The sequence below is a fragment of the Choristoneura fumiferana genome, chromosome 3, assembly GCF_025370935.1.
Source record: "Choristoneura fumiferana chromosome 3, NRCan_CFum_1, whole genome shotgun sequence".
Taxonomy (NCBI): Eukaryota; Metazoa; Arthropoda; class Insecta; order Lepidoptera; family Tortricidae; genus Choristoneura; species Choristoneura fumiferana.
In genome coordinates, this window is record NC_133474.1 from 5,150,244 (window position 1) to 5,165,723 (window position 15,480).

General features: G+C 35.2%; 1 protein-coding gene across 2 annotated transcripts in view; it reads left to right on the forward strand.

Annotated features, from left to right (window-relative positions):
• Positions 1-4,413: 4,413 nt before the first annotated feature.
• The window catches only part of sens-2 (zinc finger transcription factor senseless-2), an 83,889-nt gene continuing 72,822 nt past the window's right edge, over positions 4,414-15,480 (forward strand). For both annotated transcript variants that reach the window (XM_074085290.1, XM_074085291.1), the window contains exon 1: positions 4,414-4,628. In XM_074085290.1, the coding sequence (XP_073941391.1) occupies positions 4,499-4,628 (130 nt within the window). In that variant the 5' untranslated portion in view covers positions 4,414-4,498. The remainder of the gene's footprint in view (positions 4,629-15,480) is intronic.

A 15,480-nucleotide genomic window follows, 5' to 3' on the forward strand; every position in this document is an offset into this window, starting at 1 on the left:
TGGTTCCGTGTTATTTACTTACTATCCGACAACCAGATAACCAAGTAGTCAGAAACCTGACTACAAAGCTTAAAGTCCTTTCAGGGATCTCTACCAATCAACCTTTGGGCGGATGAGAGGAACATTCAGGACAGACAAAAAGTGTTTTGGTGTAAATATGTAAATATAACACCCCTCTTTTTGCGTCGGGGGTTAAAAATAATAAATATCATGGGATACTTGACACCTAGACCTAGACCCAAACTAAGCATACATACTAATCATCCAAGACCCGAGAACAAACATTCGTATTATTCATACAAATATCTGCTCCGGCCGGGAATCGAAACCGGGACCTCAAGCTTCGTAGTCAGGTTCTCTAACCACTTGGCCATCCGGTCGTCATGTATTTGTTTGTATCACCGCTTTGGGAATCGCCCCCCGTCGGGATTAGCGCCCGCTCGCCCCGGCCGGTGAAAAATTGAACCGTTCATTGTTTTTAATGTCGGTACGTGACGCGGCTTCATCGCGCTTGACGGATAATTGTGTCAACTGACAGGAAAACGGCGGGCAATTCCAAACTTGGTCATGGGAATGGACTTGCAGGGAAAATTTCCGCACTAGGAAGTCAAGGGCTAGTTTGACGGATAATAGTGACAATTTAAAAAAAATGTTAGTCCGTCATTATGTTTATTAGAAAATACTATATACAGACAGACTGACCAGCTTGTGATACGAAAATTATCCATTCAAATGTATGTTTAATCAAGACGAGCCAGCAGGAGTTATTGAAGCCCAATATATAGTATGTAGGTGAGGTAGACGGCTATAGGTCCACTCCTGCTGGCTCGTGCTGTGGCACAAACTTCAAACTGGTAGAAAATTATTTTCACGGTTTTATTTGCAGTCGTTTAAATTTTTTAACATATTTTTTTTTGGTCTGCACCCATCTTTGAATCGAAAAAGTTTTAATATCGTTCGCATAAATAAACTAGAGTATTGCTTGGTCTGATTCACAGATCAGTTGGTCAGTCTGTAGACACGTTTGACGGATAATTTTATTGTGTCAACTGACAGGACCACGGACGGGCAATTCCAAGCTTGGCCATAGGAATAGACTTGCAATGAAATTTATTTCTGGTCTAGGAAGTGAAGAGGCTATTATTTAATACTAGCTTTTGCCCGCGGCTTCGCCCCCACGAAATTCGGTTATCGCGCGCTGTTCCCTCGGGAACTGTGCATTTTTCCGGGATAAAAAATAGCCTACGTCACTCTCTGGCCCATAAACTATCTCTATGCCAAAAATCACGTCGATCCGCAGCTCCATTTCAATGTGAAAGACGGACAAACACACAAACGCACACACTTTCTCATTTATAATGTTACCACTACCATCCCAGCTTATATACGTCCCACTGCTGGGCACAGGCCTCCTCTCAGAACAAGAGGGAACATTTATAATGTTAGCATGGATTATTATTATTTACTCTAGGTTGGTGTCCCACTGCTGATCAAGGGTCTCCCCCCCATGTCCTCCATTGCTCCCCATCCAAAGCAGTCTTGGGCCAGTCGTAGACGAATACAATCAAAAGGCTAGTTTCTGAAAAAAAAAACTAATAGGACACCTATTTTTAGAGTTCCGTAGCCAAAATGGTCGTGATTTTTTTTTCTCATCTAACCTTATAGTATAGTGTGTGGTGTCGTTGAATAAGTCTTTTAAAACCGTGGTGAAGATGTTTTTTCTATTCATTAGGTAATCTGTGTGCGAAATACTCAACTTTAAAGAGCTTGAAAATATGTTAGTAGGTACAGCAAACCTATAACGGTTAAGTTTGTTTGAAAATTATTAATTTTCTTATCTTTAAGATCAAATTTTCATTCAAATCGCGGTCCCTCTGAAACCTAGAGCCTTGGGTGGGGGAGGCCTATGTCCAGCAGTGGACTTCTTACGGCTGACATGATGATGATGAGTAAGTATCAAATTTACAATTAAAACTATAACAATGAAGTTTGCTTGAGAATTATTAGTAGTTTTGTACATGAAACTACTGTGAGGTGAGACTCACTCATATTAAGTGATATTGTACCGGATAACTCACGTTTTAAATCGAGTTTAGCTCGACATGTTCGACGGGCTAATCCGTAGCTCCTAAGAAGGGTCGAGCTAAACTCGATTTAAGACGAGAGTTATCTGGTACAATATCATTTAATATGAATTATTAGTAGTTTAAGAGTATATAGCGGCCTAAGGTACCTATAAAATCTTTTTATCAAAAAAAATTAAACCGCCGAAAAAACTAAAAAACAAAAAATTATAAACCTTTTTAGGGCTCCGTAGCCAAATGGCAAAAAACGGAACCCTTATGGATTCGTCATGTCTGTCTGTCTGTCTGTCCGTCCGTATGTCACAGCCACTTTTTTCCGACACTATAAGAACTATACTGTTAAAACTTGGTAAGTAGATATATTCTGTGAACCGCGTTAAGATTTTCACACAGAAATAGAAAAAAAAAACAATATTTGGGGGTTCCCCATACTTAGAACTGAAACTCAAAATTTTTTTTTTCATGGGTTATCTATGGATAGGTATTCAAAAATGATATTGAGGTTTCTAATATCATTTTTTTTCTCTAAAGTGCGAGTTTCGAAGAGACAAAATTTCCAAATGGATAGGTAAAATGTATTGACTAATATCCCGCCACTTCCAAAGTGTAACTGTAACTAAAATAACAGAATTATAAAAGTAAAAAAAATATATGATGTACATTACCATGCAAATTTCCACCGAAAATTGGTTTGAACAAGATCTAGTAAGTAGTTTTTTTTAACACGTCATAAATCGTAGTTGCTGCTACGGAACCCTTCATAGGCGAGTCCGACTCGCACTTGGCCGCTTTTTTTATTTTACCTTTATCTAGGCACTAGTTGGAAGTCGGTGCCTGCATGAGCCAGGGGGAGTGATAGGGGAACGCAACTTGGGGGAAGCTTATGTCCAGTAGTGAACTGCAATGGGTTGATGATGCATCATGCAATGACATGTTAAGTTTACTCAGTGTTGGTAACGTAAAATGTCGTTGCGCAACCGGTCTCAATTGTAAACAGTTATTGACAATATTAAATACTCTATCCTATTCTGTAGTGGCCTAGGCATGTGATTGCAGCAATATTTGTGACACATTTGATTGTGGTATTACAATAAATTATGAATAAAACAATATAATAATTATGTCAAACCGTCCCCTAGCCGTCCGTTACCTAGTATCTATAGTACAGTCAGCAACAAAAATATGAATACAGCCAAAGTGCCAATAAAGTCGTAAAGTCTAAGTTGCTGACTGTACAAGCTTTGCTTAGTTTGGGACTAGGTCAATTGGTGTCAAGGGTACCATGATATTATTTTTATTATTATTAATAGTAATTAATAGAGGATAGTCGGGCCAGTGGGAACCACGGCCATTGTATTTTTATAACTACTTAATAATAAATTTTGTTTTACTTTTGCTACTAAAATTAATGCAAAAATAAAGTTTACCTACCTACTTATTTCTGATTATTTATAACTGTAACTTCTAAATCCTAGATACTAGATAGATACTTCTAAATCTAAAATGCTCGCACTTCTATGATCATACTGTGTAGATTAATAATTAGAAACCCTCAAACTAGGTACCTCGTTGCGGGTCAATTAATGAAAAAGATTCGACGGATTAAAATCGAGAAGCAAATTAATCCAAAAAAAAACCTATTGGAAAAAGTTAAAACAATACGCTAGAATGACATAAGGAATAAGATTGATAGGTATTGAAATTATTATTTAGCTAATTAAGTATTTCATAATACCAATAATAACCTAAGCACTATTAAAATAGATAGATTCTTTTCCTTAGTATTTTGTTTTTACCTACATATATCAAGTCAAAACAGACATTTTTACTCGAAATAATTTAAAATGTTGTCGGTCATAATATGCTAAAATTACCAAACACATTAAATTAAAAATCTTTGCGTGCATAAAGCCATAATCTCATGAGGAATTCAACTGAACAACTAATAATTGAATACTGTTATCAAATAATAATGTGTGTTTTATAAATAGTAATAATAACAATTTTCATTATTTTCAATTAATTAGAGAACTATCCATCATATCTAACAACTTAGAGCATCACATAAATTGCCATACTATTAAATTGCTCTATATAAATGCATTCGCACAAAATCCATCAAGGAGCATATTATTGTGTTACCTATACAAAGTGATTGTCACTCGAGACACATGGCGTCAGGGGACGGGGGGCGGGGCCTGCGATACCACGCCCCTTCCCGCTGATAAGGCTCAAATCTCAAGCAAACCGAACAGATTCTCAACCTTAAAGCCACTAAAACAGAGTAAAGGCTAGCCGAGTGTGTTACTGGTTTAAAACACATTCGCATCTCGCGGCGGTCGCACGCTTCGCGGTTTCAAATTCGGTTTCGATTTTGATATTTTGAAGTTAGTGGTTATGTTTTGAGCGGAAAGATGGAAGTAAGTGCCATGCCACCTATGCCGTTGGACTTTTCTATGGTGAGAAGCGGGTCACCCGGTGCCGGTCTCAGGGAGTCCCCGAGAAATGTCTCGAATAGCGCCTTCAGAGTTGTCACGCCGAAAGGTATGTTTTTGAGTATTTTTTTGTTTTTATTAGCATACATGATTTATAAGAATGTCAAACTTAATGGTATTTATTATTTACGTTTGTCTCCACTGAAACCTCGTCTGTTTACAAAATATGCGTACATATGTTATTTTAGTTTTATGTTGTATCACATATTTTTAATTTAATTTAAATTTCTTAAACCAATTGTATGTGCTAAGTTTTATCCAATAAGAATTAATATTTTCACAAAAACGTATAGTTTCAAGTTTTATTGTGCTTAGTACCTACCTACCTATAGTTAAGTGTAAAAATACAAACTTCAAATATAAATATCTACCACTACTACACTAATTTGGAAGTGTTAATGTCGTGGTAACATAATTTTTGAGTGGTTCGAACAATACATATTTTAGCACTTGACGGTACCTACGTATTTCAGTACGTACTTATATAACATAACAATACAACTAGGTATGTATATTTTATTTTTTAACTAGCCTTTACCTGCGACTCCGTCCTCGCATTTATCACTATCCCGCGGGAACAATGCGATTTTCCGAGATAAAACTATCCTATGTCCTTCTCCGGGACTCAAACTATCTGTATACCGAATTTCATCTAAATTGGTTCAAAGGTTTAGACGTGATGCAGTAACAAACAAACAAACAGACTTACAAACTTTCGCATTTACTTATAGTTATAATATTTTTTTGGATTGATATTTCTCTCCCTTATATTTGATCAATTTGTGTAATTTTCTGTCGTTCTTAACGTGCAGCAAAGGTTTTAAAATTTCGGTGACATTTAAAAAAAGCTGTTAAGTAGGAGAGCCGTTTACTTTTTATACATATCTTTGAAAATTGTGAAGGAAAAGAGGAAGTAGGTATATCGTCATTATAATTGACAGCTTTGCTTATCATTGGACTTATACTTCACATAATCTTAATCTTTGTGCCTACTTTGATACGTATAATTCACAATAAATATTTAGATATTTTCAAAATATTATTAAATTTATATCGATCCTAAATCTATTATAATATAGGTATTATATTTATATTTTTTGATACTTTTCTTGTAATAAAAGGAACGTCAAAAAAGGCCGTTGCATTTGATACTTTTATTACTAAAAAAAACATTAATTTTGTACGCATACCAAAAACATGGCGGACAATACATCGTTTCCCGAATTACCACCACCAGGCTAAAAAATTTCGCAACTTTACTGGACCATAGGAATAATATATTATTTGCAAGGTGCCACTTTGCTTGTATTGAAGTTTTTGAATTCTAACAGAAATAAAAAACAATGATGTCTAAAAAAACGATATTTCCCACATTTCATTTTATTCATGATGTTTATAAATGTGTCTACTTCACTAACGAACCGCTTACCAGGGTGCTGAAAGGTGCAGGGTGGCTGCGTAGGTTTTGTTTCCTTCTTGCCCAGAATGTTTAACTTGGAATTCATCTACGAAGCAAAATTACTATTTTATAAAAATGTCTACGTAGTAAAACTTGACTCATTATATATAATTCTTGCCATTTGTGCTTATACGTAAGCACCTATTGTAGATACCTAGAAAAGGATAGATAATTATTCTGTTAGGTACTCATTTCCATCTCAAACTATCTAGCCCATAACTATTTATTCCTATTGGTCAAAGGCGATACCCGATGCCAATACCGGTAACGATACCGCTTCCTTTGTGCCCTGATACCAAATGCAGTTGAAATTTTAATTTCCAATTTTCATCTCGGCACCTGATGAGCGCTGTTCTTTTTGCCCCAACTCCCCCTTTGCTGAATTCTTTTGATCGCCTATTTGAAATTGGAAGCCGTAGGTAATGTTGGCAGGGGCATTTTTTTCGTAGAACATTTAGTAGGTAGAATAATCATTTCGACATTAATATTCCACAAAAAATATCTAAATCAATGTAAATAATTTTCGAAAAAAAATACTTTTTGGATTGTAACAGTGAAAGATTATTTTAACCCCTATTTTAATGGTCTAAATCAGGGTAAAAACAATTTAAAATACTTACTAACCTATCTAAAAATTAAAAAAAAATGTTGCTGTAACAAAGATTTTTTTTTTACCAGCCTGTAATTTTTTTAATTTCAAATTTATTTTGGTTATATTGTTGTTTAAAGTAAAGAATTACTTTACAATCTAAAGTATGTAAGTAATAAAGAGAACAATGTTTTTTCGTTCATATATTTTTTAAATATTTCATTAACTGGAAATGATACAAATATATTATTAATACCTACTCATATTCATAATTCACACATCCTGAGAAACACCGCCCTCCTAAATTTGTCTGGTTATTAAATATCCTACTTTTATTATGAATGACATTCGGATAATAGCTAAGCGTAAACCCTAAAAACATTGTCTTTCATTATTTTTATGAAATTTTAGAATTATCTTCGTTCTATACTTACCTGTACAAGAGTAACTGACTGTATCCTCCTGAGCCCGAACTTTTTTTAACAGACCCTAATTAAGACCTAGACTGGTTCATCAGCTTTGTTATTTTGCATTTTATTTCAAAATTCATTATTCAATGAACAATTTGTACTTTATAAAGTACATTCAGCCGTTATTCTTAGTGTTAATTGGTCCTTTATAAATCACGCGAAGACTCAGGAGGTTTTGACTGACTGACTAATAATAGACAATATGCATAGCCTAAACCGCTAGAGCTAAAAACTTGTAGGAAAGATGTTCCTTCAAAAACTTAAATCATATAGACTTGATAATAAATTATGTAACTACTATAAATTTTTTCAGGGACTATAGGACCATAGTCGTAAAGTGGGGTGTTTTTTTTTCTCAGCCTATCTTGTAGTGTGGGATATCGTTGGACAGGTCTTTTTTTAAATATTAAATAAAAATATTCAACTTTAAAAAGTGAAAATTTTGATTAAAATCGAGCGCCCCGCCCTCTTAAATCTAAACCGGTACGTGGAAATTTAAAAAAAAATCAGGATGGTAGTAAGTATATCAAACTTACAAGGAAAACTATAATGGTTAAGTTTTCTTGAGAATTATTAGTAGTTTAAGAGTAAATAGCAGCCTAAGGTATAAAATATACCTAAACTTGGAATATTCCGTACAAAATACGAAATTCTTAGAAAAATATTACTTAATTTTTTCGTAATGGCTACGGAACCCTATTTCGGGCGTGTCCTCTTGGCCGGTTTTTTTTTACACAGAAATAGGCTCGCGGTTGACACAACGTGCCTGAGGGGCTACTACGAAACTCGAAAATCGAAATTCGTATCGCACCGTCCCTTTCACTCGCGTTTTAAATGACATAAGCGTCAGCGGGACGGCAACATACGAAGTTCGAGTTTCGCACTTCGTGGTATAGGGCCCGATGCTAAGCGAAGATGTAGACTATGATGGTTGCCCTAGATTTGAAGACGGCCAGTTGTAGCGATCAGGGAACACAGAAGCTGGCAGAGCATTCCACTCCCTTTTCTTCGAACGGACTGTTGCTGTTAGCCTCAGATGGCTTTTACAGCTTACCAGAGAGAGGGCGAGCTGCCCGATGGGCCGCTCAGCAAGTGGTAGTTCAGCTTAGCATGCCAAAGCGTGCCCCTATTGTGCTTACCTCTGACTTTGTACGCTAAGAGAGAATTTTGCAAGCAATCAGAATTTTTATGCTTCATCGTTTCGGAAAGACTACGTTATTCCCGAATGAGAAAAATTACAAGAAACTCAGTCGGGTTGAGGTCGGATTGGAAGCATTCCTTTCCGTAGCTGTCCATTGAGGCAAACCACTAGCAAATAACTGCCGTTTTGACGGAACCCTAAAAACAATTAATATCGAAGGAGATGTAATGGAGAATCGTAATTTTACGCGAAGCATCTGATCCCGTGTAATCGGATTTGCCTGATCGAACGGTATCGACCGCCCGTACTGACATTGATTTTAATGAGATTTCTATGTATTATTAAGTATTTGCGGTAATGCTTTCACAAATCTCAATGGGGTATCATTTCTACGATAATTGTTGAAGGCAAGTCTAGTCTTAGTTTAGGAGCTTTTGCCAGTCGAACCACAATCTTACTTTCTATTTATCCCATCCCACTAATATTATAAACGCGAAAGTTTGTAAGTCTGTTTATTTGTTGGTTTGTTTGTTTGTTACTCCAACACATCAAAACTGTTGAACCGATTTAGATGAAATTCGGTACATACATAGTTTGAGTTACGGGAAAGGATATAGGATAGTTTTTATCCCGGAAAATGGAATGGTTCCCACGGGATAGCGATTAACGAATTCTACGCGGACGGAGTCGCGGGTAACAGGCTAGTGTAACATAAGTTAGGTACCTAAGGAAACAACGTCAATCGTTCTATAAGGTTCATAATTAAAATTAGTTGCAAAAACTATTCAATTGCTTTTTTTCATTTTGTCACTTCAAAGACCTACTAGGTATAATTTGAAAAAGTAATATACATTTATATATTTCTAAGATTATGGAATACAATTTGAGTGTGCAAAGCAATTCATTTTTGTACTCATAGCTCACTATTATCGATAGCAGCTATTAGTTCTTAATAAAAATAAGTGGCTAGTTTTGGGCAGGATATGAAATATACGATTTTGATGTAGAACAGGAAAACTTACGGTCACAAAACATTTTAATTAGATACTTTTAATTAAGATTAAGTTGACCGGAAGCTTGGTTAACGTGACTAAGATTGTAAAACAGAAACTTACGAAATCTGTTGCAGTTAAAACAAATTCTTATAGTTCTGTTACTTATTTTGAATCTAATAATAGTTATCGTAGTGGACAATAAATAAAAAACAAGGTATATGTACCTAATACTAAATTGTGATATTTTTTAATCTGTCACTTTAGATTATACTGCAAACTGAATCCTTTAGTTACTTGTAAAAAAATCATCGGTTCATTTGTTTTTGATTATTTTTCATTGTAAGTGTTCTAATTCTTCGCAAAAAGATATTGTATTCATATTTAGTTCGCTCTGTGTTAAGTACAATAAAGAATTACACATACATACATTTATAAAAAAATGTATTTCATTGTCTTCAAGGTACTATTGAATCGCAAAACTGTTAAAAATAACAGTCACGAGTCCATAGGATTTTGGTAATAAGTATCTGTAAATATCAAGCTAAGTGACGCAGGTAAGTAATTCAATGTTTCATATTAATGTCTCATCAATTTGGAGACGTTCACTGTCTAACGCGAATCCTTACGTGGTCAACCGACGATCATTTTAGTTTTATTTTTAGTACTCACGTACCTTCATTTTAATGACCTAAAATAATTTAATTGCTCACCCGCGTCCTTATTATAGCTAAGCTTATGCAAGATATACGTGTTCATGCGGTTCCTCTACCTCCACACTGTAAGAACACACACAAATCATACAAACCCATCTATCACCACCACAACACTACACTGATGCGTTTCGAACTCAACTAGAGCTCATCTTCAGAGCAACACAACCGTACACCATGCTACCAGATGTTAGTCTAGTCATTTTTACCAAATCGCCAGTCCACTTTACAGGTGGCTGCTGACGCTTCGTCGTCTAGTAAGTGGCAGCCACTCCAAAACCTCAAAAGAATCGATGTCAATGAACTTAAAGAATTTCTTTGCTCACCCGCGACCTTATGATAGCTTAGCTTATGCAAGTTCTGCGTTTTCATGCAGTTCCTCCATGCCTGGAGGCACACTGTAAGAACACACAAAGCACACGAACCCATCTATCACCACCATCAAACTACTCTGACGCGTGTTGAGTTCGAAACGCGTCAGTGTAGTGTGGTGGTGGTGATAGATGGGGTTGTGTGATTTGTGTGTGTTCATAGTGTGGAGGTGGAGGAACTGCATGAGCATTTATGTTTTTGAAATAATCCTGTATGTTAGGAAGAACATATGTGATTTTCCCACTAACGTCGATAAGCCAAAGGCTACTAGAAACACAGGGAAGCTTAAAGTTCCATCTTACAGACTGGCTAAAACCAAAAAGTCTTTTCTGTGAAATTGCATACGTTTTTATAATAAAATTCCAAAAAATATTATAAATAAAACGGATACAAAATTCAGATCTATTGTCAAGAAGACATTAATATCAAAGGCGTATTATAAAGTTAATGATTATATCATGGACAGGGATATTTGGAAATAATTCCGATCCGCATTAGCGATCCCTTCAAATAGCGAAGCTACTGTGTTAAAAATAAAGTTGTGTTAAATACTTGTGATGTATACATATCATTTAATACTCTGTAAATCTGTTTTAAAAAAAAAATATACCTCGTTGAGTTTCTTGCCGGATTCTTCTCAGCAGAGAATTTTCCGAACCGGTGGTAGATTTTTTTTTGACGTTCATAAGTGCTTGTTATAGCCTGAATTGAATAAAGATATTTTGACTTTGACTTTGACTTTGAACACGCATAACTTGCATAAGCTAAGCTATCATAAGGTCGCGGGTGAGCAAAGAAATTCTTTTAGTTCATTGACATCGATTCTCGAAAAAGCACAGATCTATAATAACATTTCTATACCTAACCTTACGTTACCTGTAACCTTTTCGTAATGCTACAATTTTTATTCATAAGTAAACAAATAAATAATACCTCTTATTAATAGTTGTGCGGATTCAAATCCTGCACGATAGCCTAAGCGCTAACTTTGTGGTTTCATAGCCAAATCTTTACTAAGATACGCCTCTACAACAGTATAGTTAGTGATTTCGCCGTGTAATCGCACCGTCGATCCGTCATCCCAGATGGAAATCTAATTTGCCATTTTGGCAACTACACGTCCCAGTAAATGAATTATGGGGACGTACTACGAGTACAGATAAACGATTTATGCTACTGCCAATCTTTATATTGCGACGTTTTGCGACACGAATTGTATGATTTGTATTGTGCTTTTGGCAGAATAACTAGATAAGGCCAGAGTCAATGTCTATATCTTCATTCTATATTTATTTATGTTTATTTTTATCTTTATTCTATATTTTTTTATTTTATGTATATCTTTATTCAATTTAGGCTACAAGCGCTTATGAATGTCAAAAATCTATAACCTCTGTTTAGAAGAATCCGACAAGAAACTCAATTTTTTTTTAAAAACAAATATACAATTTTATTTCATGGCTAACATTACAAGTGGGTATCTAACAGAACAACATTTTAACCCAGTAAATTAGCTATTTATATTTATTTATTAAGGATCACCAACAGATAATACATCATACAAAAACATAAGTATCGAAGTATCTATTTGAAGTAAAGGATTATATTAATGCGGATCGGAATCCAAACCAAACAAACCAAACATAGCATTGTCAGTAATTTTACAATACCTATGCTTTAGGTTATTTGGTCCCCAGTATGCTCGCGTCCCCATACGAACGTAGTTTCGTTCTAATTTACAAGCAGCACTACAGATCAAAACGCAACTTTGCAACTATAATGGGAGCAGCCATTACGATGCTTATAAGTCTTATAACGAATATACGACATACGACAACGAATATGCGATGCTTATATGACAATAACGAATTTCAATTTCTTGTACAAAACTTAAAATTAATGTCATTTTATTTTGTTACATTGAATATGAACGAAAATTAATTAATAAGCATCAAAATAGCTGTTCCTATTATAGACGCAGTTTTATTTTGATTTAGTTTGTTGTTTGTAAATTAGAACGAAAAAACTACTTTTGTATGAAAATGCGATCAGCGACGAGCGACTCTTAAATCTTGTTGACAATGAATTGGAATTTTGTAACTATCTGTTATGATACCTGATGAGATCTTGATATGGTGCCTAAATCAAATTCAAGGAGTCCCCGAGGAGGCAAGGTTCCGAAGATGCTGCAGCGTTCCCTTTCTGAATAGCTCAATTCTTTGCCCGAGGAAACTCTTTGGTCCCATGTGACGTCTACTAACCTGTTTTGTGTCAGTTTTAGTTTATTTTTTGTGAACCTTTAGTTAAAAATAAGTTATATAAGTAGTTAGTAGTTTGGGCCGTTTGAAGCCAAATAAACATTAAATCAAGATTAAATTTTATTGTTAGTTAAATTCTGTTTATTTCTGAATCATCAGCAGAAGTGGATGTGCGGTTATGGTGTTCAAAATTATTTAAGCTCTCGCTTATTACTAGAGTCGTGCAGAGAGAGAGAGATTAGAGAGGCAGTAGAGTCCTACTGTCTCTCTCACACGACTGTGTGTAATCATTTTGGGCACTGTACTGTTTTAGAAAGCCTGACTAGGCTTGATTTTCTATAAAACAATTTATGGTACTGTGTGAAAACAAGAAACTATGACTTGTCTCTTGTACGCATAGTTCTTTTTCCTTTTCAACAAGGTTGATATTTAAAATTATGACATAATTATTACCACAAAGCAAATAAAAGGAAAATATGCTATCGCTTTTACTTATATTATTCTATATAAAGTATATGTTACAGGTTTCCTCCTCTCCCTGATGTTTTTATTAAAATATTTCTCATTTATTTAAAATAAATTATTGATTTAGGCGTTACCATGCGGAGGTTTATATCCATTGATATAAACCACCATTATATCATTATATACAATATTTTTGCCTTGTTCCAGTATCAACCGTGCACCACATTTATGTCTATGCGACACATATCCTTAGTCCTAACCTGTTTTAACAGGATATAGTATTTACGAGTAAGACCTGTTCCAAAGTACGCGAGGACTCACGAGGATATGAAAAACCCAACCTCTTCCTCTTACAAATAAACAATACATAATGTCTCACAGGTCCAACTATCACAAACACTACAAAATGCTTACGCGTTTCAAACTCTTTATGAGTTCATCCTCAAAGCTACCAACGCCCGAGCACTCTCCGTTGAAAAAAAAACGAAAGTACCTACTACCAGTACTTCATATTGTTGGTCGACTAACGGTAGTTTGAGGATGAACTCGTAGAGTTAGAAACGCTATATTCATTTATTTGGTGTCAGTGGTGTAATATATATATCAATGTACGGCATCCAATAGCCTGAATGACAGCGCCTCTCACGTAGTAAAATGACGGGTTTTGCAATACATTGCTTGTCCAATTAAACTATAAGCTATAATAAAAATCAGAATACAAGTTATTTTCAAAAGTTGTAAAGTTGTACTCGTACAACTACAACTAAATCAGCTTAAGATGAAGAGTGGCAGCTGTGGTTTTTTTCTTCCTGTTACCGGGCCCACCTGGTACTCTAAACGTAACTAATTTAATCATTTTCAGTAAATAGTAGCATTTGGCTGATATTTAAGGAACTCGTCAAAAGTGTATGTGTGCTCCAGCCAGTTTTTGAGTAGTTTTATAAAAATGTCTAACGACGGAGCCGAAGGAATTGTTATAATGAGTTGGTAATAATTGTTAGTTTCTGTGCAACTCACGGAACGGCATACAAGATAACCTTACGAAAATAAATCCAATCAGCATTGAATTAATTTAAACTTACATAGCTAACGTAATAATTATTATGTGGTTAAAGTACTTTGTGATAAGTACCGGGAAAAACAGAGGGGACGCTCAAAAAACGCGGTGGCAAATTGGTTATGTAAAACATATTTTACGTAAGATAAGGCCAATGTAAGCCCTCTTGATCTGAGAGGAGGCCTGTGCCCAGCAGTGGGACGTATATGGGCTGGGATGATGATGAAGGCCAATGTAAACCAATGTAGCACCATATCTAGTTCGAAAATTGTGTAGATCTAGTACCTATTTAGTTTCAACTCTACAGTGGCAGGCTCCATGATGCAGGAATTTAGGCAATTTATTCATCCTCAAAGTTTAATCCCACTAATTATAAATGCGAAAGTTGGTAAGTCTGTTTTTTTTTTTTTTTACTTCACGACGACTAAACCACTGAACCGATTTAGATGAAATTCGGTATACAGATAGTTTGAGTCCCCGGTAAGGACATAGGATAGTTTTTGTCCCGAAAAATTTCATATTTTCCGCATGACAGCGGTAAACGAATACTATGCGGACGGAGTCGCGGGTAACGGCTAAAAGTCACGGCCTAGTTTAAATTCAATCAGTGTATCGCAGTCTCATGGTACGAGGGCAAATTTTTCTTAGTACGGGGGCCTCTAAATAATTTGACATTTAACATCTCTTTAAGAATAACATCTTTTATCAATGCGCTATTAATTTTGTATTGTATTATACATTTAAATTACATTAAATCTTTATGAAAAAAATAAAATTAACGCTGGTCACGTTTTTAAAAAGTTACAGAAAAAAGTAATTCAGTCATGCGAGTAGAACCTTACCTTTAAAGCCCTGTGGCCAGATAAGCCCTTCATCAATATCAAGCACAATGTCCATTCATATTAAGTACAATGTTTTAAAGTGACCGTTGTTAAGTGTTACTCACGACTTCATACCGACCACATGTGGTACAAAATGACATAAAATCGCGAGTCCTTGGCCACATCCTATGCGTCCGGTTCTCACAGTCTTTAAATCATTACAACTAATAAAAACAACGTGCAATCACATCAGTCATAAACTGTTCATGTGTTTGTGTAATATTTATTAATCCGTTATTCTGTCTTGATTTAAAAAATGTTATTCACATAAAACGATTATAAGAAAGAACGTTTCTTGAAACTCTCTAGTTTCAGTTTTTGAAACTGCTTACGTACTTTAACTTCAGCATTTAATCAACAATTATTTTTTCACACCTCTCCTTCAGAAAAGTAACTTTTCCGCCCTGACGACAGGAAGCAAAGTGCAACTTTTCTGTTCAAGGCTTTTCTAAGTGTTTTATTGCAAATGCTATTTTTTGAAGTTGATAATTGTAAAGCCACGCC